The sequence below is a fragment of the Rhinatrema bivittatum genome, chromosome 14 (assembly GCF_901001135.1).
Source record: "Rhinatrema bivittatum chromosome 14, aRhiBiv1.1, whole genome shotgun sequence".
Classification (NCBI taxonomy): domain Eukaryota; kingdom Metazoa; phylum Chordata; class Amphibia; order Gymnophiona; family Rhinatrematidae; genus Rhinatrema; species Rhinatrema bivittatum.
Window position 1 is genome coordinate 82,466,011 of NC_042628.1, and position 26,964 is coordinate 82,492,974.

Genomic DNA, 26,964 nt, shown 5'->3' on the forward strand with positions numbered 1-26,964 from the left:
GGAGCCAATTTAAACAAACCCCCCCACCCTCCTGACCCCCCCCCAAGACTTACCAAAACTCCCTGGTGGTCCAGCAGGGGGTCTGGGAGCCATCCCCTGCACTCACACCCTCGTTTGCCAGTTTCAAAATGGCGCCGATAGCCTTTGACCTACTATGTCACAGGGGCTACCGGTGCCATTGGTCAGCCTCTGTCACATGGCCATCGGCGCCATCTTGTGCTCCTATCATGTGACAGGGGCTGACCAATGGCACCGGTAGCCCCTGTGACATAGTAAGGGCAAAGGCTATCGGCGCCATTTTGATTACTGGCAACCAACGGCCAGAGTGCAGGAGGTTGCTCCCGGACCCCCGCTAGACCACCAGGGACTTTTGTCAAGTCTTGGGGGACCCTCCTGACCCCCACAAGATTTGCCAAAAGTCCAGCGGGGGTCCGGGAGCAACCTCCTGCACTCTGGCCATTGGTTGCCAGTATTCAAAATGGCGCCGTTAGCCTTTGCCGTCACTATGTCACAGGGCTATCGGCTCCATTTTGAAACCGGCAGCCGAGGGTGTGAGTGCAGGGGATGGCTCCCGGACCCCCCGCTGGACCACCAGGGAGTTTTGGTAAGTCTTGGGGGGGTCAGGAGGGTGGGGGGTTGTAGTTAATTTAATTTTAGCGGGGAAACAAATAGGAATTGACATACAGAACATATCGGGGGGGCCCCCTTGCCGAATGCAATAGAAACATAGAAACATAGAAATGACGGCAGAAGAAGACCAATCGGCCCAACCAGTCTGCCCAGCAAGCTTCACACATCTTTCCTTTCATACTTATCTGTTTCTCTTGGCTCTTAGCCACCCTTGGTTCTATTTCCCTTTCACCCCCACCATTAATGCAGAGAGCAGTGATGGAGCTGCATCCAAGTGAAATATCAAGCTTGATTAGTTAGGGGTAGTAACCGCCGCAACAGGCAAGCTACACCCATACTTATTTGTTTACCCAGACTATGTTATTCAGCCCTTATTGGTTGTTTTTCTTCTCCCCTGCCGTTGAAGCAGAGAGCTATACATAGAAACATACATAGAAATGACGGCAGAAGAAGACCAAACGGCCCATCCAGTCTGCCCAGCAAGCTTCACACATTTTTTCTCTCATACTTATCTGTTTCTCTTAGCTCTTGGTTCTATTTCCCTTCCACCCCCACCATTGAAATATCTAGCTTGATTAGTTAGGGGTAGTAGGGGTAGTAACCGCCGCAATAAGCAAGCTACACCCATGCTTATTTGTTTTACCCAGACTATGTTATTCAGTCCTTAATGGTTGTTTTTCTTCTCCCCTGCTGTTGAAGCAGGGAGCTATGCTGGATATGCATCGAAAGTGAAGTATCAGACACATTTGGTTTGGGGTAGTAACCGCCGTAACAAGCCAGCTACTCCCCGCTTTGTGAGTGCGAACCCTTTTTTTCCCGTCGATAGCAGGGATGAATTAGCCATGCTGTTCTGGGATCTGTCAATCAGGTCCGGGAGGCGGAGCTTGATAAAGCAGAGGATAGATCTTTGTTCCCTCTGCGGCTGCGCGTGGGTTCCCGCGCAGGAAGTACAGATTCTCCTCAGTCTGTTCTTTTCGCGCGCGGGATCGCACGCGGAGCCAACACTCTCCTCAGAATGTCAAAATCGGGCTTCAAGCGCTGCCGCTGTGGTAAGGTGATGTCGGTCACGGATGGCCATGACCGGTGTTACCGATGCCTCGGCGGTAGCCATGATGTCCCGAACTGCGAATTCTGCTCCAAAATGTCTCCCAGAGCCAAGCGACAGCGAGCGTATCGCTTACAAGAACTTCTAAGTACCTCAGACCCCTCTGAGGTACACTCTTCACCGGGCCCGGTGAAAAAGTTGAAGTATTCCGCTCCAAGGACGGCGTCGTCGGACACCACACGCCCCAGTGACAAGAAGGTAGGAAAACAGGGCTCTGTTTTTCCCAAAAAACACGGAGCGCCCAGTATTTCGAGCAGAGACTCGAAGGGTGGCCTATCGCCAAACAAGCGCGCAGACATGGCGCACAAAGAAGGACATAAGACGGCGCCGGAAACTCCACGGAGTGAGTCGACGCAGAAGATGGCGCCGAGTCCGAGGGCGCGGACACTCACGGCGCCGAAGATACGTCATGAGGCGGCGCCGAGTGCAACGGCGCCGATCTCCAAACACCGTACGGCGCCGGGATCAGGCCACCAGGCCAAGATGAAATCGGCCCACCATAGAGCTCCGAAGCAGACGGCGCCAAAGACATCTACTTACTCGCCGCGGGGGAAATCCGACCACGCGCCGTCTCTTTCGGCGCCGTCTAAGACGCCAGCGCCGACAAGGGCGCAGGAGATATCGGAGCCGTCGACGGTACAGGAATCACTGGCAACCATACCAGCACAAGAGACGTCGGCGCCGACAACGGCGCGGGAACCAGGCTCCAGGGCTGATTCACCAGGAACATCAGCTCCAAAGAAGGTACCAATGCCATCGGCCTCACACAAGACAGGAGTACATAAGAAGAGAACCTCCGAGTTGGGGTCAAAACCACGTCCAAAGAAGCGACCACTCCCTGCCTCACCTGCCTCTTCCTACAAAAGTGACAGAGAATCAGGGAAGAACTTGACAGGCCCAGAGGGACGGTTTGTCACAGAACATACGGAAAAACGTCCGGAATGGTACTCCCTCTCAAAACATCAGAAGGAGCATTCCCACAAGCGTAGTAGGAAATCACCTTCCAGAGAATCTAGGGCCTACAAGAGGCAGTCTTCACATGACTCAAATACCTCAAAAACGAGACATGCTATGCAGGGACGAGAAGCTCACCATCGACGCAGACAGGACAGGGCGGTCAGCCCGTCCACCTCCAGATCATCCAAACAATCCAGGTCACGGAGATCACATTCCCCTATTTATGTGACTTCCTCTCAGGCATCTTCTCCATCCAAGACCTCCAGCACACCAAAGGGTGCGACTAGACCTAGTACAAGCCACCATAGACCAGAGATGACAAAAGCCACCAAAGATGCATTCTGGCAACTATCCCAATCCTTGGCGGGATTTTATAGCACATTGGAATCATCATTCAAGTTGGGGAAGGATTCCAGGAATACACAACCGGAATCGGAAGACACACCCCCATCGCCTGACAGGGATGATACACCAATCTCGCCTGATCGAGATACTCCTCAACCCTCTCCACATCATTGGACCTCACCAGAGCACTTCCAATCACCGACTGAATCCCCCACTTCATCCACGGGGTATCCCTCGGATGTTCCAGACACTCAACCGGAACCATACTCTCCCCCGGAGGACTTGTCATATCCTCGCTTTTTAGAAAAGATGGCGAACATCCTCCATTTACAATTTCTAAAGGAACCTGACCCTAGAGCAGAGACCCTAGGACTGTTAAAAATTTTTGATGTACCGGGGGAACCCACCACCCTTCCGCCTCATGATCTCCTACACAAACTCATGTTAAAGTCATGGGAAACTCCCTTCTCTCTGCAGGCCGTATCTAGGAAATCAGATATTAAGTTCCGTATAAAGAGGGAAGCTCCGTACGCGCTCCCTCAACTGCCTCACGAGTCCGTAGTGGTGGAATCGGCAATGCAGCGCTTTAGAAAACAAAAGCTTCATGCCACATATCCCCCCAATAAGGACCTTAAGTACCTAGACGAAATTGGGAGGAAAATCTATCAAAATTCAATGCTCACTACTCGTATCATCCACCACCAATTTTACATGATTCAATACATGTACGAGTGCATACAGGCCACTAAAGGATTCCTCTCCACAACAGCGGAGAAATTACCACAAACACTTCATGATATGGAGGAATGCTCAAGGCATCTCCTACGTTCCATGTACGAGGGAATGGAGACTTCAGCAAGAGCGTCAGCCACAGCCATAGCGGCGCGGAGAACCGCGTGGCTACATTCCAGTTCTATTAGAGAGGATGTGCATGAAAAACTCGCTAACCTTCCATGCACAGGAGAACACCTTTTCGGCACCAAACTACAGGAGATGGTGGGAAAACTAAAGGAAGAAGCATTAGCGGTACAGTCGCTGCAATCGCACCAACCTTACCAGTCTTCCAGACGGGGCTACCCATACCCTCGCAGATCGTCATATGGACGTCGTCCATATCGCTCTTATCAAGGATATCGTGCTCAACCGTATTCTACATACCAGAGACCACAATCTAGCCAACACACAGCTCAAATTCCACGAAGGGGTAAACAACGGGCGCCCCGTCAACAAACCCAGACACAACCGGCGGCAGCTAAGCCGGTTCAATCTTTTTGAATCTAATGCCACCACCACATCCATCACTACCGCCGGGACGAATCCAAGCTCGTCTACAAGTGTGGGAACATATAACATCAGACCAATGGGTTCTCGACATTGTACGTCAGGGGTATCATCTACATTTTCAGTCAAAGCCTCACCTTCCACAATTCACCTCTCCAAACCAGCTGCGGTCTCACCCACAGCTTCAACAGGAGATATCCCTCCTTTGTCAAGCAAAGGCCATAGCACTTCTTCCCAAGAACTTTCACAACCAAGGTTTCAATTCCCCATACTTCCTCATCCCAAAGAAATCAGGCGGCCTACGTCCGATCTTGGATCTACGCGAACTCAACAAATTTCTGGTAAAGGAAAAATTCAAAATGGTATCCCTGAAGTCAATCCTTCCACTCTTGCAGACCAACGACTGGATGTGTTCAATCGACCTGAAGGATGCATACACCCACATTCCAATGCACCCCTCTTCCTGGCGTTACCTATGCTTTCGTTACCAGCACAATCATTACCAGTACAGAGTACTCCCCTTTGGGTTATCAGCTGCACCCAGAGTGTTCACCAAGTGCATGGTAGTGGTGGTGGCTCACCTCAGACTACAGGGAATGACAATCTTCCCTTATTTGGACGATTGGCTAGTAGTAGCTCCGACCCGAGAACTGCTCAACTCTCACCTACATCTCATCCTGCAATGCTTGCAACAATTGGGGTTGGTAGTCAACTTCCAGAAGTCTCACTTACAACCGACGCAACAACTCCAATTTATAGGAGCATATCTGGACACTACGCGAACCAGAGCATATCTACCGCAGGACAGACAACTTCAGTTACGACAGCTCTTACTGAAGTTACACACGAAGCGGAGAACATCAGCACGCCAGGTACTAGTAATACTCGGCCACATGGCGGCAGCCAATTTCCTTGTTCCGAATACCAAATTACACATGAGAAGATTACAGTGGGGACTCAAACGACAGTGGAAACAGCATTCGCAGCCTCTCACTCAGTCAATCCTCTTAACAAGGGAAATGCTCAGGGACATAGCTTGGTGGCTCCTTCCAGCCACCCTAGTGAAGGGAGCTCTCATTCGACAGCCTATACACAACACAGTCCTCACGACAGACGCTTCCCGAAAGGGCTGGGGAGCACATCTAGAGGTATACGAGACGCAGGGATTATGGACGTTAGCAGAACAATCCCTACAGATCAACTTACTGGAGCTGCGAGCAATTCGACTGGCGTTGCAAGCATTCCAGACATTCTTGCGTGGCCGCAGACTCATGGTATATACGGACAATCAAGTGGCAATGTTCTATATAAACAAACAAGGGGGCTCAGGCTCCTGGATCCTGTGCAGAGAAACACTACAGATTTTCCACCTAGCTCAAAAACAGAGCATCCATCTTCAGGCTACGTATCTGCCAGGAATAGCAAACACAAGAGCGGACAAGTTAAGTCGTATATTTCATCCCCACGAATGGTCCCTCAATGGGGAAGTAATTCTCCACATATTCAACAAGTGGGGAACTCCGACAATAGACCTGTTTGCTACGGAACACAACACGCAGCTTCCCAAGTTCTGTTCCATCCATTCCAGCAGGCTCAGGATAGCACAGGACGCTTTTCTGATCACGTGGTCTTCAGGCCTACTATATGCCTTTCCACCGATCCCTCTGATCACCAGGACCATACAAAAGTGCATAGCAGACAGGGCACAAATGATACTCATCGCCCCAGCTTGGCCACGCCAACCATGGTACAGTTACCTCCTTCGCCTTTCCGTGGACGATCCGATCAGACTTCCGAATCGTCCAGACCTTCTACTTCAGGAGCAAGGAACGCTGCTCCACCCGCTACACTCCTCCCTCCATTTGACAGCCTGGAGGCTGACAGGTGGTTGCTAACACAACAAGAAGTTTCTCAGAGGGCTCAGCTCATACTTCTCGAATCCAGGAAACCCTCCACTAGATTGAACTATAGTTACAAGTGGAAGAGATATACCTCATGGTGTTCTTTGAACCAGGTTTCTCCCGTGGATTGCACGCCTCAACAATTACTGGATTATCTGCACACCCTATACGAAGCGGGCTTAGCAACAGCATCCATTCGAGTCCATCTGAGCGCTATTGCAGCCTACCATAGGCCAGTTAATAATATAACAATAGCGGCTCATCCTCTTCTTGCTCGATTTCTCAAAGGCATGCTCCACATTAGACCACCGTACAAGAAGCCGGCAGTTCCATGGAACATCAACATAGTATTAGAACAACTTATGCGTTCTCCATTCGAACCCATGGAATCCGCACACTTAAAATACCTAACCTGGAAAGTAGTATTTCTTGTCGCAGTCACTTCAACGAGACGTGTAAGCGAACTACAGGCATTGGTTCATTATGAACCATACCTACAGTTTTTCCATCAGAAGGTAGTACTAAGGACGCATCCCTCCTTCCTGCCAAAGGTCGTGTCACAATTTCATATTAATCAAACTATTGACTTACCAACCTTTTTTCCAAAGCCGCATGCCAATGAACGCGAGTCATTACTGCATACCCTAGATTGTAAGAGAGCATTAGCTTATTACAGAAATAGAACAGCTGCTGCTTCACGACCATCTCAACTATTTTTGTCCTTTGACCCTAAAGGGCCTGGACTTCCGGTCACAAAACGGACCATTTCGAGCTGGATTATCCAATGCATCCAGTTCTGCTATAACAAACAGAACTTACCATTACTTCCAAAACCTAAGGCTCACCAGGTGCGGGCCCTATCAACCACGTGGGCTCACCTCAGGAATATTCAGCCCATAGATATATGCAAGGCGGCGACTTGGACATCGCTTCACACTTTCACAGCACATTACTGCTTGGATCAACAAGCTTCGGCGGATACGATGCTAGGTCAGATAATCCTACAATCCGCAACAGCTCAGACAAAGTGATTGCCACAACCATTTCACGTTCAAAAAAAAAAAAAAGATACACTGAACGTGATTGGGAGCTTGGAACTCCCAGGACAGCATGGCTAATTCATCCCTGCTATCGACGGGAAAAAACAAGTTTGCTTACCGTAAACGTTGTTTCCGTAGATAGCAGGATGAATTAGCCATGCTGACCCACCCTCCTCCCTGGCAATCAACTATTTTTCGATCTACCACTGCTTAATCACAGACTGAGGAGAATCTGTACTTCCTGCGCGGGAACCCACGCGCAGCCGCAGAGGGAACAAAGATCTATCCTCTGCTTTATCAAGCTCCGCCTCCCGGACCTGATTGACAGATCCCAGGACAGCATGGCTAATTCATCCTGCTATCTACGGAAACAACGTTTACGGTAAGCAAACTTGTTTTTCTTCTCCCCTGCCGTTGAAGCAGAGAACTATGCTGTATATGCAGCATAGGAGTCAATGTATCTGCCCCCCAACGAATACGAATCCCGAATGCAACATATGGCGTCCCTCTGCACATCCCTAACCGGCAGTTCCATGCAACACCTTGCAAACCCAAACCCCCGGGGGGGCCTTATGAGGAGGGGTATTTTATGACCGTCGGTTGCAGATGGCTGCGACCGCGTCTACTCACATATTGTACTGCCCTGCTTCCCTCTCCAGGCCTGCTCACAGCAGGCGCTAGCTTATACCGCCGCGTACCTCATGGTTCCTCATTGTGGCCGGGATGCTGCCACCACCCACGCTGACTCTGTGTCTTCCTAGTTGCACATGTGCCCCACCGTGCCCTCTTTTGAAGTTGCTATGACGGGAACCTCAGGAGCGTCCCTGACTGATGACATCATATGGTTAGGGTTCTTAAGCACCGCCTTCACCCCCTGCTAGCCAACTTGGCAATGAGTTCCATCGCTACTCTACTAGCTCCTGTGTCCTCAGACCTGTGGTGACTGTCTCAGACCCTTCTTGGACTCTGGACTCTGACTCAGGTACCCACCCCTCGGGGGCCTGCATGCGCTCTCTCTGGAGACCCGGTCTCCTGGCTTCCCCTGCTCCTCGGGCTAGCCCTGCACCTTCCAGGAATCCTACCTGCCAGCTTCCCACTCCTCAGGGCTGCCTCTGGGAACGCTTTCACCTCTTGGGAGACCTATCTCCGCTCCTCGGGGTAGTGCCTACGTTCTACATCAGAAACTATCTGTGCTTCACCACTTCTCGGGACAGTGCCTATGTTCAAACAACGGTGATTGCCGGTACTTCCCTGCTTCTCGGTGTTGTCTATGTCATCACCTGGAGACCCAACTCGGGATTCCCCGCTCCGCGGGTTAGTCTACGTCATCGCATCAGTACCTTCCTCGCTACGCAGCTCCATCCCTCGGAGTTGCCACTTCATTGTATCTCCTACATTTCCTGCCTCATGCTTCCTGCTCCTTGGGCCTGCCTAGCACCACCCTCTCGGAGGTCTCTGCTCAGGTACTGCTCTCCAGCCCAACCTGCTTACTTTGGGGTCCCTCATTGCAGTGTCTCACCCCGCTCCTCGGGACCTCCCCGCAGATTCTCTCCCAGAGCTCCTGCCGTACCTGACCTCGCCTCCAGACGGTGTGGACCTGTGGGCTCCTCCCGACAGGTGGTAACAACTCTCACCTCAGGCCAAGGGTCCACGAAACCCTCAAACCATAACATTTATGACATGCGCGCATTGGTACGCGCATGTAATAAAATACGATATATATTGGTGCACATATGTGCGGGCGGGTCACGACTCGCTCACACAAGGGGGTGATTTGAAAAAAAAATGCATGGTGACCCGATTGAGCCATTCCCAGTTCCCTCCCAGTCCGCTCCAATTAAGGAGAGGACTGGGAGGGAATTTCCCTATCCCCTACCTACTCTTCCTCCTTTTTCACTTCTCCTCTCTGACTCCTATGCCCCCCCTAACTATTAGAATTTTTTTTGTTTTAAAACTTACTTCATCTTCGCTGGCAAAGTATGTTCAGCAGGCTGGCTGGCTGCTGGCGTGCGCTTCCCCGGGACAGGGCCTAATGGCTGTTGTCCTGACTGGCCCCCGACCACATCCTGCCCCCGGCCTACCCCTTTCACAGAGCCCGGCACTTTCATATGTACCAGAAGATACGTGCGTGCTTGGGCCATTTCGAAAATGCGCTCAGTGCGAGCATGGCCAGGGCAGACTATGCACGTATCTCCCAGTATTTGAGCTCCGGGTTCTGAAAATTTACCCGTAAATGCACTGAGGAATCCTTAAGGATAGAAAATCCATAGGTGATAGGTAAGAGTATTCTATCAGCCATCTGACCAAGATATAGAAACAGACTGTGAAATGCTAGCTCAAATTTAAAAAGCAAATAAATTTGGCAATGCAATAATAATGGGAGATTTCAATTATCCTAGTATTGGCTGGATTAATGTCTTATTGGGTCATGCTAAAGAGGTTTTAGATGCCAGGTTTAGGAGCAGATGGTCCTAAAATCAGACAAGAGAGGGAGGTACTTTAGATCTAGTCCTTGTTTCCCTCCTTCCCCCCTTCCTGTTCTCCCTCCCTCTTCTGCTGACTGCTCTGCACTGACTGTGCTGAACACCACAAGCGTATTCAAAACTTGTATCCCTGAGATCAGCAGCCAGGAGGTCAGAAAATGCTTGCAGTGGTGGCACAGTTAGCAGCAGAGGTCTGGGTCCTGGAGCAAGTATTGGGAGAGAGGAGGAGTAGGCCTCATTACCCCAGTTGTTGGTACAGTGGTGTAGGCTGGATGTCTGGTATGTACTGCAGATGCTGCACTGCCACGTACGTATGCATCTTACAGGAAACTGCATGAATGGTTCCTTGCCTTTTCTGCTTCTGTTCCCCAGACTTCTGCACAGTCTGGCAGTACCTGCTTTTCTCTCTGGCAGCTTTTTCCTGGGCGCATAGCCAAAGTTTGTTTCAGGAGAAGCTGCCAGCTCAGCTGCATTTCCTGCTGGCTAGAAACTCTGATTGAATGGGTGTGGTGTTAGAGCCAGGGCAATGCAGCAGGGATAGAGCTATAGGAAGAGAGATAGGAGAGGGCTTCGGAGATAGTGATGTGAGTAGCTGTAGGATAAAAAGGGCAGCAATGTGCCTCAGATTTGGGAAAGATCTTCAGTCTTTGTCGCCATTGGTAAAATATGTTGGTATTCGTTTTAAAACTGATATGATTAGAGACAGAAAAGCTTGTTCTAATTTAATTTGAGTCTTTTCTAAATTAAACGGCTCTGATGTGACTTTCCTGGCCAGTGGAATTCCAATATAATCTTCAGTTTGACCTGATCTGAACCATCTCAATATGTCATGATTCATGAATCAATGGTAAGGTTTGAGAACTGTAAATCTCTTTAATTAGCCAAACACTTGTCCGCTGTTTCCAACCAGGGTCAGCATCCACAGTTCCAGCCCTGCAGCATCTGCAGTCAGTAGAAAACACCCCTCCTCTCTATTTCCCACCTCCATTTTGCATCCTCATTCTGTTCATTCCTCTGTACAGGAAATCAATAGAGTCAAATGTTAACTGTTTTCTCCTGCTTTCTCTTATCCAGTCAGCCCTTATGGAGAGAGAAACCCTTTCTTATACGGTAAGTCACATCATCTTTCACCTCATACTAGATGGGCCAAGCAGGCTCAGCCAGTCCTGGTTTTGTTCCATTGCTTCAGAGATTTGTAGTTCTGATTTTCTTAGAGAAATCAGTGGGAAAATCAGAACTACAAATCCTTATAATACAATGGGACAAAACAGGACTGGACCCTTGTGCTTGGTTGATCTGAGGTAAGAAGGCAACAAAAAAGAAAAATTCCATGCCATAAAGAATTAAATAAGCCACTCCTGGCTTTACTGTATTGCATCTATGCAAATGGAATCCTGTTTTTTGCTCCTGCTTATGATTTTATGTAAATCAGTGCATGCAGTGGGATGAAACCAGGACTATGACATGAAGCTGTGTGGTCACTTTAAGCTACTGAAATCTGATTCTGCTAGCACAGGGTGGAGAAACTCCAGTCCTAGAAGGTCATATACCGGCTGGATTTTCAGGATATCCCTAATGAATATGCATGGACTTTTAGTCCTGCTTTTCTAAGGTGTATCTGAACTACAAGACTTTGCATGCAATGGAAAAACAAAAAAACAGGACTGGATTAGCTTGGCAAGCAGAAATGATCCAGTTTCCAGTCCTAAACACTTTGGGGATGAGATTGAAAACATCTAGGAGTCTGATTTTCAAAACATACTGAGCCCCTAACTTTAGGTTCCCCAAGCCACGCACCTATTTTCAACAAAACAAATGCCTAGACTTTCAGCTGAAAATACACCTCTATATAGGACCCAAAAACTTGGGCTCCTTAAATTTAGGCCTTCTATTCATTTCCTATATTTTGGCTCACAAGTTTAGACTAATGCTGAAAATCAGTGCTAAATTCTTCTTTTTCCCCACCCTAATTCCTCCCCTGTAGCCACCCACTAAATTTAGGGGCCTAGTAAAATTAGAATCCTAAATTTAGGCACTCAGGCCTAGTATATTTTTAAAAAGGCAAATTTAGCACCATAAAGTACCTGGTTCTTCATAAATGAAACTTTCCTCTGCCTCAGCACCAAAATTTAAGATTGTAAGAAGTGGTTGGGGCCAGGGATAGGAGTAATTTAGGGGACTGATTTCATTTCTAGGTCCCTAAATGCAGGCAAAAATATAACATCCTAAGTTTAGGTTTCTAAAGTTAGAAGAATTTTCAGCTGAAAACTTAGGAACCTAAATTTGGTTGAAACTTCACCTGAGGTCCATATTCAACACATTTAGCCGATAACTGGAGGTATATTCAATACTGCAGTCGCACCATGAATGTAGCCAGGTATCTTAAAGTTAGCTCTTTGACCAGACCGGACTAATAGGGCCATTCATCAAAATGCATTAATGCATGCATTAATGCTATAACGCATGCAAATATTTTGAAGCGAGGGGGTTTGGGTGGGATTAATTAAAATGAAGGGGCAATATCACATGTTTTTAACACTGGAAATAAATACACGTTTTTTTTCCTGGCATTAAGCTGTGATATGTCTGAAAACAGCTGCAATGCAGAGAGAGAGAGAGAGAGAGACTCTAAGGATACTTTCACAGTATTCAACTATTTACTGTATTTTTTGCTCCATAAGACTCACCTGACCATAAGACGCACCTAGGATTCAGAGGGAGAAAATAAAAAAAAATAAAAAAAAATTTGTGCTAAACCGGCTCTGCGTCTGGGCATCTTATGGAGCAAATTAGGGGAGTGCATAGCTTTTTTTTTTTTCTCCCCATTTTGTTTTCGGGTCTGGGGAGGGCCATTTCGGTCCACTCCCCAGATCAGAAAACCTTTCTTTCTCTGGGAACCCCTCCCCCCCAAAAAAACCCCCATCCCAACCCTTTAAATTAATTAACAACCCCCACCCTCCTGACCCACCTCCAAGACCTGCCGACTTAATTTACTACAACCCCCCACCCTCCTGACCCCCCCAAGACCAGCTGACTTAATTTACTACAACCCCCCACCCTCCTGACCCCCCCCAAGACCTGCCGACTTAATTTACTACAACCCCCCACCCTCCTGACCCCCCCAAGACCTGCCGACTTAATTTACTACAACCCCCCACCCTCCTGACCCCCCCAAGACCTGCCAAACGTCCCTGGTGGTCCAGCGGGGGTCCAAGAGCGGTCCAGGAGCGATCTCCTCGGCTTCGGCCGTCGGCTGCCAGTAAACAAAATGGCGCCGACGGCCCTTTGCCCTCTCCATGTCACTGAGACCGACCAATAGCAGCGGTCGGTCCCAGTGACTTAGTGAGGGCAAAGGGCCGTCGGCGCCATTTTGATTACTGGCAGCCGACGGCCCAAGCCCAGGAGATCGCTCCCGGACCCCCGCTGGACCACCAGGGATGTTTGGCAGGTCTTGGGGGGGTCAGGAGGGTGGGGGGTTGTAGTAAATTAAGTCGGCAGGTCTTGGGGGAGTCAGGAAGGAGGGGGGGTTTGTTAGATTTTGTTTTTTATATTCGCTCCATAAGACGCACATACATTTTCCCCCCACTTTTGGGGGAAAAAAAGTGCGTCTTATGGAGCGAAAAATACAGTATATCTCTCTAGGAGGGCCAGCTAATAGCTCGAGGGATGGTTTGGGGCCAGTGAGACATACGAATAGCACAGTACACCTCGGTGAAGATTTGATGTCATTTGGAGTGAGGAAAGTCTCACAAAGTTGAGATTTCTACTATGTTCTCTCACCCTAGCTTTATATTACCCTGTTATAGAGTCCATCAAGAAAAACACAAACTTTAATTTCTTTCTTTTTTTAAAACTATATGAAACAATATAGGCAATGTCATCAATGTTATCTATGTCTATATGCAGTCCAACATATAGATGTATCTGAGATTTACATTTACCTCAGAAATGGATTTATCAGACCACTCTGAGATGCATATAGAGCTCAGAGATGAATGTTTGCAAAGATGGATATCACCATTGCTAATGTGACTACCAGTATTTCACAACTTCTACTGTAGGACTGAATATTGCATCCAAGCACCTGACGTATAGAAAAGTGCATGACATTAAATCTACTGAGCCTCTAATGAGTGACAAGTTTAATTAAGTGATACCATTGATAACTGGAGAGGACTGGTATAGTTAGAAGGTTGACTCCTTTGCTATAATGATGTCATTCTTGCAGTGAGTTCAGAGTTGAGAGGTACAAATACAGAAAAATAAAAATCAAAGGCAGATGAAGAGAGAAGAAAGCAAAAGGGAGGGAGGAAGGTGATGAATGTCTTGATGAATGCCATACCTTCATTGCTCATGCTGAATGTGGCGCTCTTTGGTTTGCAGATTATGATACCGTCCGGATGATGGGCATGATTCTTGCTGTTGTTTTGGCCTGCCTTGGTATTGTGGTCGCACTCAGTAAGTGCCACTCAACCTACTCAACACAACCCTTCCACTTGCTTCCACTCCTCCAGCTGCAATACCCAGTAAAGCATGCTTCCTTGGATCAGGCGAGGCATGGCTACATTTTTCAGGTCAAAAATAATAAGCATCACAATGTAATGGGATTAATACAGAGAAACTGGAAGCCACTTTCTTATTTGTGGATGTATATGGAATCAGAAACACCAGCAAACTGAGTGGGACTCGTGTTGGGTTCTCGTCTTATTGGGTCCCTTGTGACCACGTCACAAATGAAATAAAATATGTCAGCTACTGAAAGGAAGAAAACAAGACTACTTAATGCTTGAAGTGGAACATCCAAGGGAAGTATGGTGAGACCTTAGGTCACAAGATCATGTTACCTGTGAGACATGAGTCTTCTGATAATCATTTATTGCCCAGGCTGTGGGACAATCCAGTGGCAGGTGTGCTCATCACCTCTATAGGTACTGGAAAATGACAGACTGCCAGCTGCTTGGCTGATTCAGTGTTTACAGGGGCACGGCACCCTTCTCTATAAATGATAAGGCCCCCATAGCATTAATAATTTTATTTTAATTTACGTAAGGCTGTTTAAGCCTCACCATAGGTTAAAGTGAGGAAATCTTTAACAATGGGAGGCTCCAGGGGCATAAAGTATTTCTTATTTAGATTCCTTATTCATTCCAAAAAGTTGTCTCTGTCTAAAATTTATAAAGCTTTCTCCATCTGTCAAGAGAGGAAATCACTGGTTGAGCAAATCAGAGGCAGCGAGATGCTGTGTTCTGTGGGGAGATTTCCTTCTCTTTATCCATGACGTTTCAAGCTTGGAGCGCGTGCCTGGACGGAGCCAGCATGCAGGTCCAGAAATAACTGCTATTGGAGAAGTAATGGAGTTCAGTGTTGAGACCACGTTCTGGGAGAAAAGGCAACTAGGGAACCATCAGATATTAATTTCCTACCTATTACTCAAGCAGTAGCCCAAATGGACTTCCTGTGACTTTTTTTTCCGACTACTTGGCACTTGTCCATCTATTGGTTCTTCTGAAGAACTGGTTTGTATTTTTTTGGGCTTGTGTACTGCTTTACTTAATTTTTGAACTTCAGTAAATTATTTTTTGTTTAGAAACACAACCCATTGTGTTAGATTTTTCATTGAGAGTCTGTGTGTGCTGATCTTCTTGGGCCTTACAACTTGGCCCCCCACCAGATAAAACCTGGTATCTTGAAATGTAACATCGCCACTTTTTCCTTAATCTGCATTAACTGAAGTTGGCCACTTGCCTGTTTCAGAAAGTGCCCTGAAGAGAGGGTTACATTTAAAACATTTTTTATATTGCTGTCCCAGGCTAGTGCACATTCAAAAGGTGTACACAACTGGCAAAAAATACTGCAAACACCAACATATGATAACTGACGTAAGACACAAAAATAAAAATAAGTCCTGTTCAGCAATGCCATCAGTCCCTCTACTTTCCTCCATGAATTTCATGAGTGGCAAAACAATTGTAACTTTCTTTAATAGAGTATTTGGTTCTGACTCCCAGGAGGTTTCACTGAACTAAGTGCATGCCATAAAGTTGTTATATTGATCTGCTTGCAATGGCGCTAAATCCTGGCAGTACCCGTCCTCTGCTTTGCAGTTAGTCTGGCGCTGCTCTTAAGAGTAGCGCTTAGCACAACTAGCTGACACCTATAGAACATTTGCAGGGCAACAATGCTGACACCTCCTGTTCCTGCTCAATCCTAGCATGCACATTCTGCACCTGCCTCCCTCCATCCCTTCCCTCAGCATGGCCTGAGCACTCCCTTTCTCCTGCTGTTTTAATGACCGGCTATTCTTCAGCCTCTTTCCAGCCCTGGGAGCCAGTCTGTCTCCCTCTGCTCATCAGGCCCAGCACGTCAACGGATGCCCACAGAACCACCAGAGCTGCCTCCCATTAGACCAACACCACTTTCAGAGCTAAAACTATAGTGGTAAAGTCCAAATCAAAGGCAAATAGCGTTGTATATAAAATAATAACGGAAACGCAATAATTGCAAAAAAAAAAAATGTTAAACTTGCAATGGCTTATGGATAAATTGTATATATTATATTAAATTAAAGTGGGGAAAAAGCCAGTTCATAACTTAGCCCTGAAGTAGCAAGCCAACTTGTCAGACTGTTGTATAATGTGCCAAGAAGCTTCAAGCTTTTATAATCACTACTGACATAAAAAATCCCGCTTGGAAACTTTTTCTTTTATTCAAAACTATTCAGTCTGCTCTTGTCTTCTAAAATATGTAATAGTTGGACCAAAAAGCACCATTTGTAGACTACACTTTATATTATAGCTTCTACCTGATGAATACAGCTCGGTGTAAATAAATTATTAGATATACCCAACTGAAGGCCCTCATTTTACCATCCAAAAATGGCTTCCTCAGGGGATCTTTGAAAACACCACACACTGGCTATCTGACATAGGAATAAATGAGCAAAAATCAATTACACAGAGTCTTAAATGTGTAGCTCTCTGAAGTTGCCAAACTGTGGCTAGTTCTTACTCAAAATGGTGCTGCTCAGGGGGGAGGGACTCCAACATAGGAACATAAGAACATGCCATTCTGGGTCAGACCAAGTGTCTGTCAAGCCCAGCATCCTGTTTCCAACAGAGGCCAATCCAGGCCATAAGAACCTGGCAAGTACCCAAAAACTAAGTCTATTCCATGTTACCATTGCTAATGGCAGTGGCTATTCTCTGTGAACTTAATAGCAGGTAATGGACTTCTCCTCCAAGAACTTATCCAATCCTTTTTTAAACACAGCTATACTAACTGCACTAACCACATCCTCTGGCAACAAATTTCAGAGTTTAATTGTGCATTGAGTGAAAAAGAACTTTCTCCGATTAGTTTTAAATGTGCCACATGCTAACTTCATGGAGTGCCCCCTAGTCTTTCTATTATCTGAAAGAGTAAATAACCGATTCACATTTACTTGTTCTAGACCTCTCATGATTTTAAACACCTCTATAATATCCCCCCTCAGCCGTCTCTTCTCCAAGCTGAACAACCCTAACCTCTTTAGTCTTTCCTCATAGGGGAGCTGTTCCATTCCCCTTATCAGTTTGGTAGCCCTTCTCTGTACCTTCTCCATCGCAACTATATCTTTTTTGAGATGCAGCAACCAGAATTGTATACAGTATTCAAGGTGCGATCTCAACATGGAACGATACAGAGGCATTATGACATTTTCCGTTTTATTCACCATTCCCTTTCTAATAACGTTGTGTTTAAGGCATTGTGGACTCTTGGTCACTACAGTGATGACTCCGCCCACGGAGAGGAACTCCGTGGGGAAATGTAGTGATAGGCTAGAGTGACTGGACAGAACCAGAATAAATGGAGGCTTTATTGTACTGCTGTATAGATAATGTAGGCAGGTAGGCACTGAGGTCTGCGAAGTGCCAATACGCTCAACGAGCCACAGATGTAGATTCTCACCCAGATGATATGATAAGCGGTAGTCCGCAGTCCGGCGATGCCGTTGCTGGTGGGTGGTACAGGAGCACCGGATCGTAGAGGTACTCAAAGGAAATAGGTGACTGGGGGTGGAATGATAGGACCGAAGATCCGTGGTGCAGGATACTGAAGACAGGCCCTTGGGAAGCGAGTACCTGAAGTCCTGATATCCTGTAAGGTAGAGAGAAGAGAAAGACCCCCAAGGAGCAGTTGTCTTGTTAGTGAAGACCCCGAAGGGAGATGGAAGCGAGATACCCCCAAGGAGCGGGTGTCTAGAGTTTCTGAGGAGCGAGTCCCTTGGAGCGAAGCAGCGTCTAAGCATGCAGCTTAGAGCAGACAGAGCAGCTTAAACCGAAGACTTTGCTAACTCGATTTGGTATCGTATGTGGAGGCTAGATATACCTGGAGGTACTGACATCATGCGGTGGGGACGCCCCTGAGGTTCCTGCCATGACGTCTAATAGAGCGCAGGAGTTGTGCGCGCTCGCACCCTAGGAGGCCATGGGAGTGAGCATGGCAGACTGGGATGCCCATGCTCGTCTGGAGACGCCGAGGCCCTTGGCACCAGAGGCAGCCATCATGCCCAAGGAGGAGGAGAGAGGAATAAAAGAGGTAAGACAGAGCGGTCGCAGCCATCTGCGACCGATGGGCGCAACAGTATCCCCCTTCAAAGGGCCCCCTCCAAGGCCTCTCCCAGATGGTCTGGGCTTATGTAGATGTGCCAGATGGAACTGACATAGAAATTCTTTATCTGAATGTTGGCCAGTGGTTCCCAGGTGTTCTCTTCTGGACCATAGTTCTCCCACGAAATGAGATATTCCCATGTCTTGCCCTTTTTTCGCACATCAAGGATGTCATCCACGACATACTCTATGTCATCCTCTGCATCCAGGCTGGTAGATTCTGGGTCCCTCCTGGAAAATTCAGAGAGCTTCACTGGCTTTAGTAAGGATACATGAAATGCATTGTGAATCTTCACAGATGGTTGCAGTCGTAAACTATATGTAAGGTTGCCTAATCGTCGAAGGATGGCAAAGGGTCCCACAAAAGAGGTGCAAATCTTGTTGAGGGAAGCTTAAGTCAAAGGTACTTAACCAGACCTTGTCTCCAGGCTTGAACTGTGGTGCCTTCTGATGGTGAGTATCATAAGTTTCCTTTGCCTTTTGCCCAGCCTTGAGAAGAAGCTCTTTCGTCTGTTTCCAGATTTGAGCTAACTGCTGCGGTAGCTTGAGCAGCAGGAGAGGCTACTGATAGTGGTATAGGCAAAGGAGGTAATGGTTGTCTTCCGAACACTAGCTGAAAAGGGGAAGACCCTGCTGAGGTAGCAGGATGTGAGTTGATGTCAAACTCAGCCCAAGGCAATAATTCAGCCCAGTCGTTCTGTCTGGAATTGACATAAGATTGCAGCAATTGTTTCAGCGTCCTATTCATCCTCTTAGTCTGGCCGTTAGCCTGGGGATGGGATGCAGAGGTTAAGTCCAAGGTGATATCAAACTTTTGACACAATGCTCTCCAAAATCTTGCAGTAAATTGCACTCCTCTTTCGGATAGTATATGCTTAGGCATCCCATGAAGATGAAAGATATGTTTGATAAAAAGTTTTGCAAGTTCAGTGGCAGAGGGTAATCCTGGTAGCACTGCAAAGTGTGCCATTTTAGAGAACCTGTCAACCATGACCCATATTATGTTGTTTCCGTTGAATAACGGTAAGTCCCCTACAAAGTCAGTGGCCATGGGTGTCCACGGTTCTTCCGGCAATGGTAGAGGCTGTAATAGGCCCCATGGATGCCCAGGTGCTGGTTTTTGCTTGGCACAAACAGCGCAGGAGCCCACATGTGCTTGTACATCTTCTTCATGGTTGGCTACCAATAATATCTTTGCAACATGGCAAGGATATGGCTCTGTCCTGGATGGCCTGCCACAAAGGAATCATGTGCCCACTTCAACAGTTTTCTTCTTAAATTCCTGGCCACCACCATCTTCCCAGTAAGTACTGTGTGAGTGGCCGCGAGGACCACCCTCTCGGGGTCGATAATATGACGGGGTTCATCCGGCACGTCCTGTAGTGAGAACGATCATGATAGGGCATCCACCCAAATGTTCTTTTCTCCAGGAGGATACTTTAGCAGGAAATCAAATCTGTTGAAAAACAGAGACCATCTTGCTTAATGGTGGTTGAGCCGTTGAGCATATCGAAGGTACTCCAGGTTCTTGTGATCGATGTACACAACTATTTGATGCTGTGCACCTTCTAGCTAATGATTTAATGACTGGAAGAGGAACAGTGTGCAAATCCACGGCTCTCGTGCTAAACTTTCAAAAGGGGAACTTTGATAAAATGAGAAAAATTGTTAGAAAAAAACTGAAAGGAGTAGCTACAAGAGTAAAAAATGTCCAAGATGCGTGGTCACTGTTAAAAAATACCATTCTAGAAGCACAGTCCAGATGTATTCCACACATTAAGAAAGGTGCATCACCTTGCACTTATCCACATTAAATTTCATCTGCCATTTCGATGCCCAATTTTCCAGTCTCACAAGGTCTTCCTGCAATTTATCACAATCTGCTTGTGATTTAATTACTCAGAACAATTTTGTATCATCTGCAAATTTGATTACCTCACTCATCGTATTTCTTTCCAGATCATTTATAAATATATTGAAAAGTAAGGGTCCCAATACAGATCCCTGAGGCACTCCACTGCCCACTCCCTTCCACTGAGAAAAATGCCCATTTAATCCTACTCTCTGTTTCCTGTCTTTTAGCCAGTTTGCAATCCACGAAAGGACATCGCCACCTATCCCATGACTTTTTACTTTTCCTAGAAGCCTCTCATGAGGAACTTTGTCAAACGCCTTCTGAAAATCCAAGTATACTACATCTACCGGTTCACCTTTATCCACATGTTTATTAACTCCTTCAAAAAAGTGAAGCAGATTTATGAGACAAGTCTTGGGTAAAGCCATGCTGACTGTTATGAAATAAAAACTTGTGGACTCTTGGACCGAGATGGAAAAGGTACCCCCTGAGAGATCAGGGCCCAATTCCCACCTTCGGCAGGTGGACACAGACGAAAGACAGTCAGAGTCAGGAAACAGTTTGGAGAAAGATTCGGCAGAGCAAAGGCTGAGATCTGGCATTGATCCAGAGTGTGGTCAGGCAGGCAGGAGTCAGTCTTGGAGAAGGCAATGTAGTCAGGCAGGCTGAGGTCAGCTTTGGAGAAGGCAACGTAGTCAGACAGGCAGGCCAAGCAACTGAAGCAGCAGGAAGGCTGGTAAGTTGCCAAGACAAGTTCTGTTAGTCTGAGCCTGCCTTAAATAGGACCCAGAAGGAGGGGCATTCAAGAGGGCTGACAGGCGTCTTGTCGTGGGCCCTTTAAAAAAAAAGAGAAAGGCACGCGCGCCCAGAAGGCTGGGCGTTGGAGGACAAACGCGGTGGCTTCCCCTGCCGTGTCCTGCAAGGCTGAACCTGCCTCCGCAGCCCTGCCACCAGTCCGGAGACTGTCTCAGGTAGGCCAGAGAGTGAGTGAAGTGGGCCGGTCGTGACCTCCATGGCCGGCTGGCGTAACACTGACTTTGTTCCATTAAACCATGTCTTTCTATATGTTCTGTGATTTTGATATTTAGAACACTTTCCACCATTTTTCCTGGCACTGAAGTCAGGCTAACCGGTCTGTAGTTTCCCGGATCGCTCCTAGAGCCCTTTTTAAATATTGGGGTTACATTAGCTACTAGGGATGTGAATCGTTTATCTGACGTTTGAAAATATCGGACGATGTTTTCAATCTCGTCAGATGTCGGGGGCTCCCCGATAGCGATAGGAAACCCCATGATTAATTTCGTGGGTTCTCTTATCGTTATTGGGGGGGGGGGGGAAGAAAGGGCACTTAAAAGTAACTCAAAAACACAGCCCGACCCTTTAAAATTAGTTCTTTAGTATCCCCCCCCCCACCCTCCAGCCCCCTCTCAAAAATTTTTAAGTATCTGGTGGTCCAGTGGGGGTCCCAGGCACATTCTCCCGCTCTCGGGCCATCGGCTGCCAGTAAACAAAATGGCGCCGATGGCCCTTTGCCCTTAGCATGTGACAGGGTATTCGTGCCATTGGCCAGCTCCTGTCACATGGTAGGAGCACTGGATGGCCCGGCTATTACAAAGGCAACAAATCTATATGTTATTTTCCATCATGGTGCGAACATATATCTGTATTTCCAAATGCTTGCATTATAACATCTGAATGCTCTATATAACTTGCTTCATGGGTGCTCAATGTATTTAAATAAGACAACTATTGCTTTTCTCCTAAAAATCAGAATTTGGTAAAGATAGTTTAATTAACTTTTTGACATACATGAAACTCTTATGAGAAACAGAAATATTGTGCTTAAAATAAGTAAAGGGCAAATGAAGCATTTGTTCATGGAGCAATTGGTTCAGGAACCAACAAGAGAGGGAGCTATTTTAGATTTAATTCTGAGTGGAATGCAGGATTTGATGAGAGAGGTAACGGTGGTGGGGCCACTTGGCAATAGTGATCATAACATGATCAAATTTAAACTAATAACTGGAAGGGGGACAATAAGTAAATCTGCAGCTCTAACACTAAACTTTCAAAAGGGAAACTTTGATAAATGAGGAAAATAGTTAGAAAAAAACTGAGCCACGGTGAAGAGGAGGCTTGGTGGGCAGCCTCTGGGCCGCAGGGAAAAGCAAGTCCACGGCTCCAGCCGCGCAGGAGGCCCGATTCCAGCGTCGGGCAGCAACGGGGGGAAGGTGCGTCGGGCAGCAACGGGGGGAAGGTGAGTGCCTACTCACGGGGATTAGCTCCGTGGGCAGGGTCCATGACAGTGGCATTGAATATCAGGCCCATAATTTACAGCAACATGTGGAGTGGATGAGTAACCTATTGGTTAGAGCAGTGAGATGCAACCCAGTGAACTTCCTCCTCTGTTGCCGCAGATAGAAACGTAGGGTATCACTACCAAGCTGAAGAAAAAATACCGCAGGGGCTTTCAAAGCTACAGTATTTCATTACTACAGCTTAAGAAATCTCGTGGCATTGTCCCTGGTGGTAAAGTACCAAGAAGACCCAAAATGTGTGATGGCAGCACCCTTGCCTGGGGCCTCCCATCTTCTTAAGGGCCCTTGTGGCTTCCACAAACCACCCACTAATGTGTGTACAAAAAAAAAAACTTCCCATCTAGGAGGTAGCCCTCATGTCAAAAATATTTTTACTAATAGGTCTGAAATTTCATTTTTGAGTTCCTTCAGAACTCTGGGGTGTATACCATCCAGTCCAAGTGATTTACTACTCTTCAGTTTGTCAATCAGGCCTACCACATCTTCTAGGTTCACCGTGATTTGGTTCAGTCCATCTGAATCATTACCCATGAAAACCTTCTCCGGTACGGGTACCTCCCCAACATCCTCTTCAGGAAACACCGAAGCAAATAAATCATTTAATTTTTCCGCGATGGCCTTATCTTCTCTAAGTGCCCCTTTAACCCCTCGATCATCTAACGGTCCAACTGACTACCTCGCTGGCTCTCTGCTTCGCAATTCTTTCAATTTTTGAATGAAGATCTTTTGGCTAAAATAGCTTCTTTCACTTCCCCTTTTAACCATGCTGGTAATCGTTTTGCCTTCTTTCCACCTTTCTTAATGTGTGGAATACATCTGGACTGTGCTACTAGGATGGTATTTTTTAACAATGACCACGCCTCTTGCACACTTTTTACCTTTGTATTTATTTATTCATTTATTTAAAACTTTTCTATACCGTCGTTTAGTAGTGCACCATCACAACGGTTTACAGTTAGGCACAAATATGTGGTTTCTCAATTATCCATAGGGTGCCATTATTATACGGTTACATAGTTCAATAATATATTCTAAATGGGGAATGGGTGTGGTTACCATTTACGATTAACTGTCTTTCTAATTTAATACTTAATTGTAGCTGCTCCTTTCAGTTTTTTCTATTTTTCTTATTTTATCAGTTTCCCTTTTGAAAGTTTAGCACGAGAGCCGTGGATTTGCTTACTGTCCCCCTTCCAGTCATTAATTCAAATTTGATTATATTATCATCACTATTGCCAAGCGGCCCCAGGATGATGCCTGGGAGAGGTGAAGGTGAAGGAGGTGAAGGAGGCATGGATCGAGCTTTCCCTGGAGCGGCAGGCCCCACGGAAGGTTTTCCATCATTGGAAGGTACAGATTTGGGTACAGGCTCTCATCAAATCCTGTGCTCAACTGAGAATTAGATCTAAAATTGCTCCGACTCTTGTTTCCTGAACCAATTGCTCCATAAAACTGTCATTTACTCCATCCTGGAACTTTATCTCTCTAGCATGTACCGATGATACATTTACCCAGTCAATATTGGGGTAATTGAAATCTCCCATTATTACCACACTACCAATTTTGTTAGCTTCCCTAATTTTTCGTAGTATTTCACTGTCTGTCTCACCATCTTGACCAGGTGGACGGTAGTATACTCTTAACACTATAGTCTTCTCCAACACACAAGGGATTTCTACCCATAAAGATTCGATTGTGCATTTAGTCTCATGCAGGATGTTTATCCTGTTGGACTCTATGCCATCCCGGACATAAAGCGCCACACTGCCTCCTGGGTGCTCCTCTCTGTCATTGCGATATAATTTGTACCTCGGTATAGCACTGTCCCATTGGTTGTCCTCCTTCCACCATGTCTCTGAGATGCCAGTTAAGTCTATGTCATCATTCACTGCTATACATTCTAATTCTCCCATCTTACTTCTTAGACTTCTGGCATTAGCATACAAAAATTTCAAAGTTTGTTTTTTGTTTGTATTTTCATTCTGCTTTTTAATTGATAGGGATAAGTTAGGATTTTTTAGTTCAGGTGAGTTTTTAGTTACAGGCACTTGGACTACTTTTCTTATTATTGGAACCTCACTGTTGGAATGCCCTAATTCTAATGCATCATTAGTATCCTTTGAAGATACCTCCCTCTGAGCCATGCACTGCTGAGCGACTGTCGGCACTTTTTTGACTCCAAGATGGCCACCGAGTAAGAAACACTGTAAGAGGGCTCTTGTTGCGCTTTTCCTTTTCTGATGTTTCTTCATATTAATAATGCCTCATACTAAAAGGAAGGCAAGACTAAGAGACTTCAAGCTCAACCTCTTTGGATCCTTCCCAACTTTTCATCGAGGGTTTTCTCGCAGCTAACTCGACATCAACGCCAGGAGGTATGGTCGCTGTGGGGCCGGTGGGAGAGCAAACACCGTCCCCCCTGACCCTTGACATCACGCTGAGCCCTGGCATGCTGATCAAGTCTTCCTCTCCTTACCATGAAAATTTGGTTAACCCGACAAAGGCAACGACTCCCCCTGTGATGAATCGGGGAGATTTGGAAGCAGAGCGACGGGCAGAGACTTCCGAGGAGATCTTGGGGATCCAAGCGGATGACAGGATGATGCCTGGGAGAGGTGAAGGAGGCATGGATCGAGCTCTCCCTGGAGCGACGGGCCCCACGGAAGTTTTTCCATCATTGCAAGGTACAGATTTGGGTACAGGTGCTAATTTGGGGGCCCAGCTCTGGAATGTGGACTTAATTTACAACGTCTATCAATTATGACCCTTGAAGGAATATGGACAGTTCTAAAATGTATAGAGTCATCTATAGTCTCATTGTCTCAAGTTATTCTTGACACTGAAAATCATGTATTAGTAAATGCAAATTTGATCTTATTTTTTAACCTCAAAGTAGAAACTATGGAAAAGCGGATGAGAGACAGTTAATCGTAAATGGTAACCACAACCATTCCCCATTTAGAGTATATTATTGAACTATGTAACCGTATAATAATGGCACCCTATGGATAATTTAGAAACCACATATTTGTGCCTAACTGTAAACCGTTGTGATGGTGCACCACTAAACGACGGTATAGAAAAGCGTTAAATAAATAAATAAATATCTGCTACAGAAAAGATACAACAAAATCTGGTTCAGTCTGAGATAATTAATAATAGAAAACTGGAAAATATGGAAAATATTCTGAGATCCCATAATTTAAGAGTACGGAATTTTCCAGTAATAAATCTAATTTCTCCGCTCGACCTTTTCAAAACATTTATTTCCCAGGTGTTAAAAATTCCAGAAACTGCAATGCCAGTAATAACAAAAGTATATTACCTCCCTCAAGCAGCAGCGAGTGGTGAAGACATATCTGTTGCATGAGCTGGACGTGGCAGGCCTGCGGCCAGGCCCTCTTACCCTCTTCTTCCTAGTTCAGTGTCTGGCTCCACTTCCCTTGTGGCGGTAGGCCGCCACCTCCGACCTCAAGCCGTCCCTGGCGCTCCTGTCTCCACGGTGGATGCCTGTGCTCCGCGGCAGGCCTCTCCATGTGGTCTGTGGAGAGACGCCGCCGGCCCGCATTGCACTCTTCCATAGGCGCGCTTGCGCGCATCTCTGTTCCTTTTGAAGGGGCCTCGGCGGGAACCCAACTCGCAGCCCTGGATGATGACGTAACTGGGCTCCGGTATATAAGGCCGGGCCAGCCTCAGCTAATTGCCCTTGCAACAGGTCTCCACGCTGGATGTGTACTTTGTTGTCTTATCTGGTGATTTCCTTGTGTTCCTGGTTCCTGTTCCTTCCGTGTTCCTGTTCTTGGTTTCGTCTCTTCTCCTGGTTCCTGTGCTTCATCTTTACTTAACTTGTTTTATGGATTGATCTTCTCCTGGACCTGACCTCTGCTTTGCCCGACCACGCTACTGATCATCTCCTGGATCTGACCTTGCCTTGCCACTACTTGTTGTTTGCTGCCTGCCATGCCTTCAGCTTGTTCTACGACGCTCTTCAGCCTCAACCCTGGGCTTGGCCTTTCAGGCTTCGGCCTGCTTTTACCCGGGCATCCTCTGTCTGACTCTCATTCCTTTTGGTGCCCGGGTCTCCGGGACTCCACCTCGTCCAGTACAGACCCTCCATTACTACTGTTGCTGCTCCCTGGCTGACCACCTCCTCATCTACCAGAAGACCTCGGACGGAGGCTCATCTAACTCCAGCTGGCCCCGGCACCCAAGGGCTCAACCCGCGGGGAACAAGGACTGGTATTGGCGAAGCTCCAGGCGGCCTCCATCAGTCAGCCAGCTCTGCCTACTGACGGTGGGGACCCGTAGGGCCTTCCCTACAGGTAGCGTCAAACCCACCTCGGCCCAAGGGTCCACCTCCTGCGCAAAAGTATCAAGGCAATTACCATCATTGGATGTTTC

The 26,964-nt window shown here is 46.9% G+C and overlaps 1 protein-coding gene across 1 annotated transcript in view; it reads left to right on the plus strand.

Moving 5' to 3' along the window:
- LOC115075654 (FXYD domain-containing ion transport regulator 7-like) overlaps positions 1–26,964 on the plus strand; it is a 116,084-nt gene that overhangs the window by 47,932 nt on the left and 41,188 nt on the right. The window contains exons 3-4 of the mRNA XM_029576228.1: positions 10,817–10,852; positions 14,126–14,200. Coding sequence (XP_029432088.1) covers positions 10,817–10,852; positions 14,126–14,200 — 111 coding nt within the window. The remainder of the gene's footprint in view (positions 1–10,816; positions 10,853–14,125; positions 14,201–26,964) is intronic.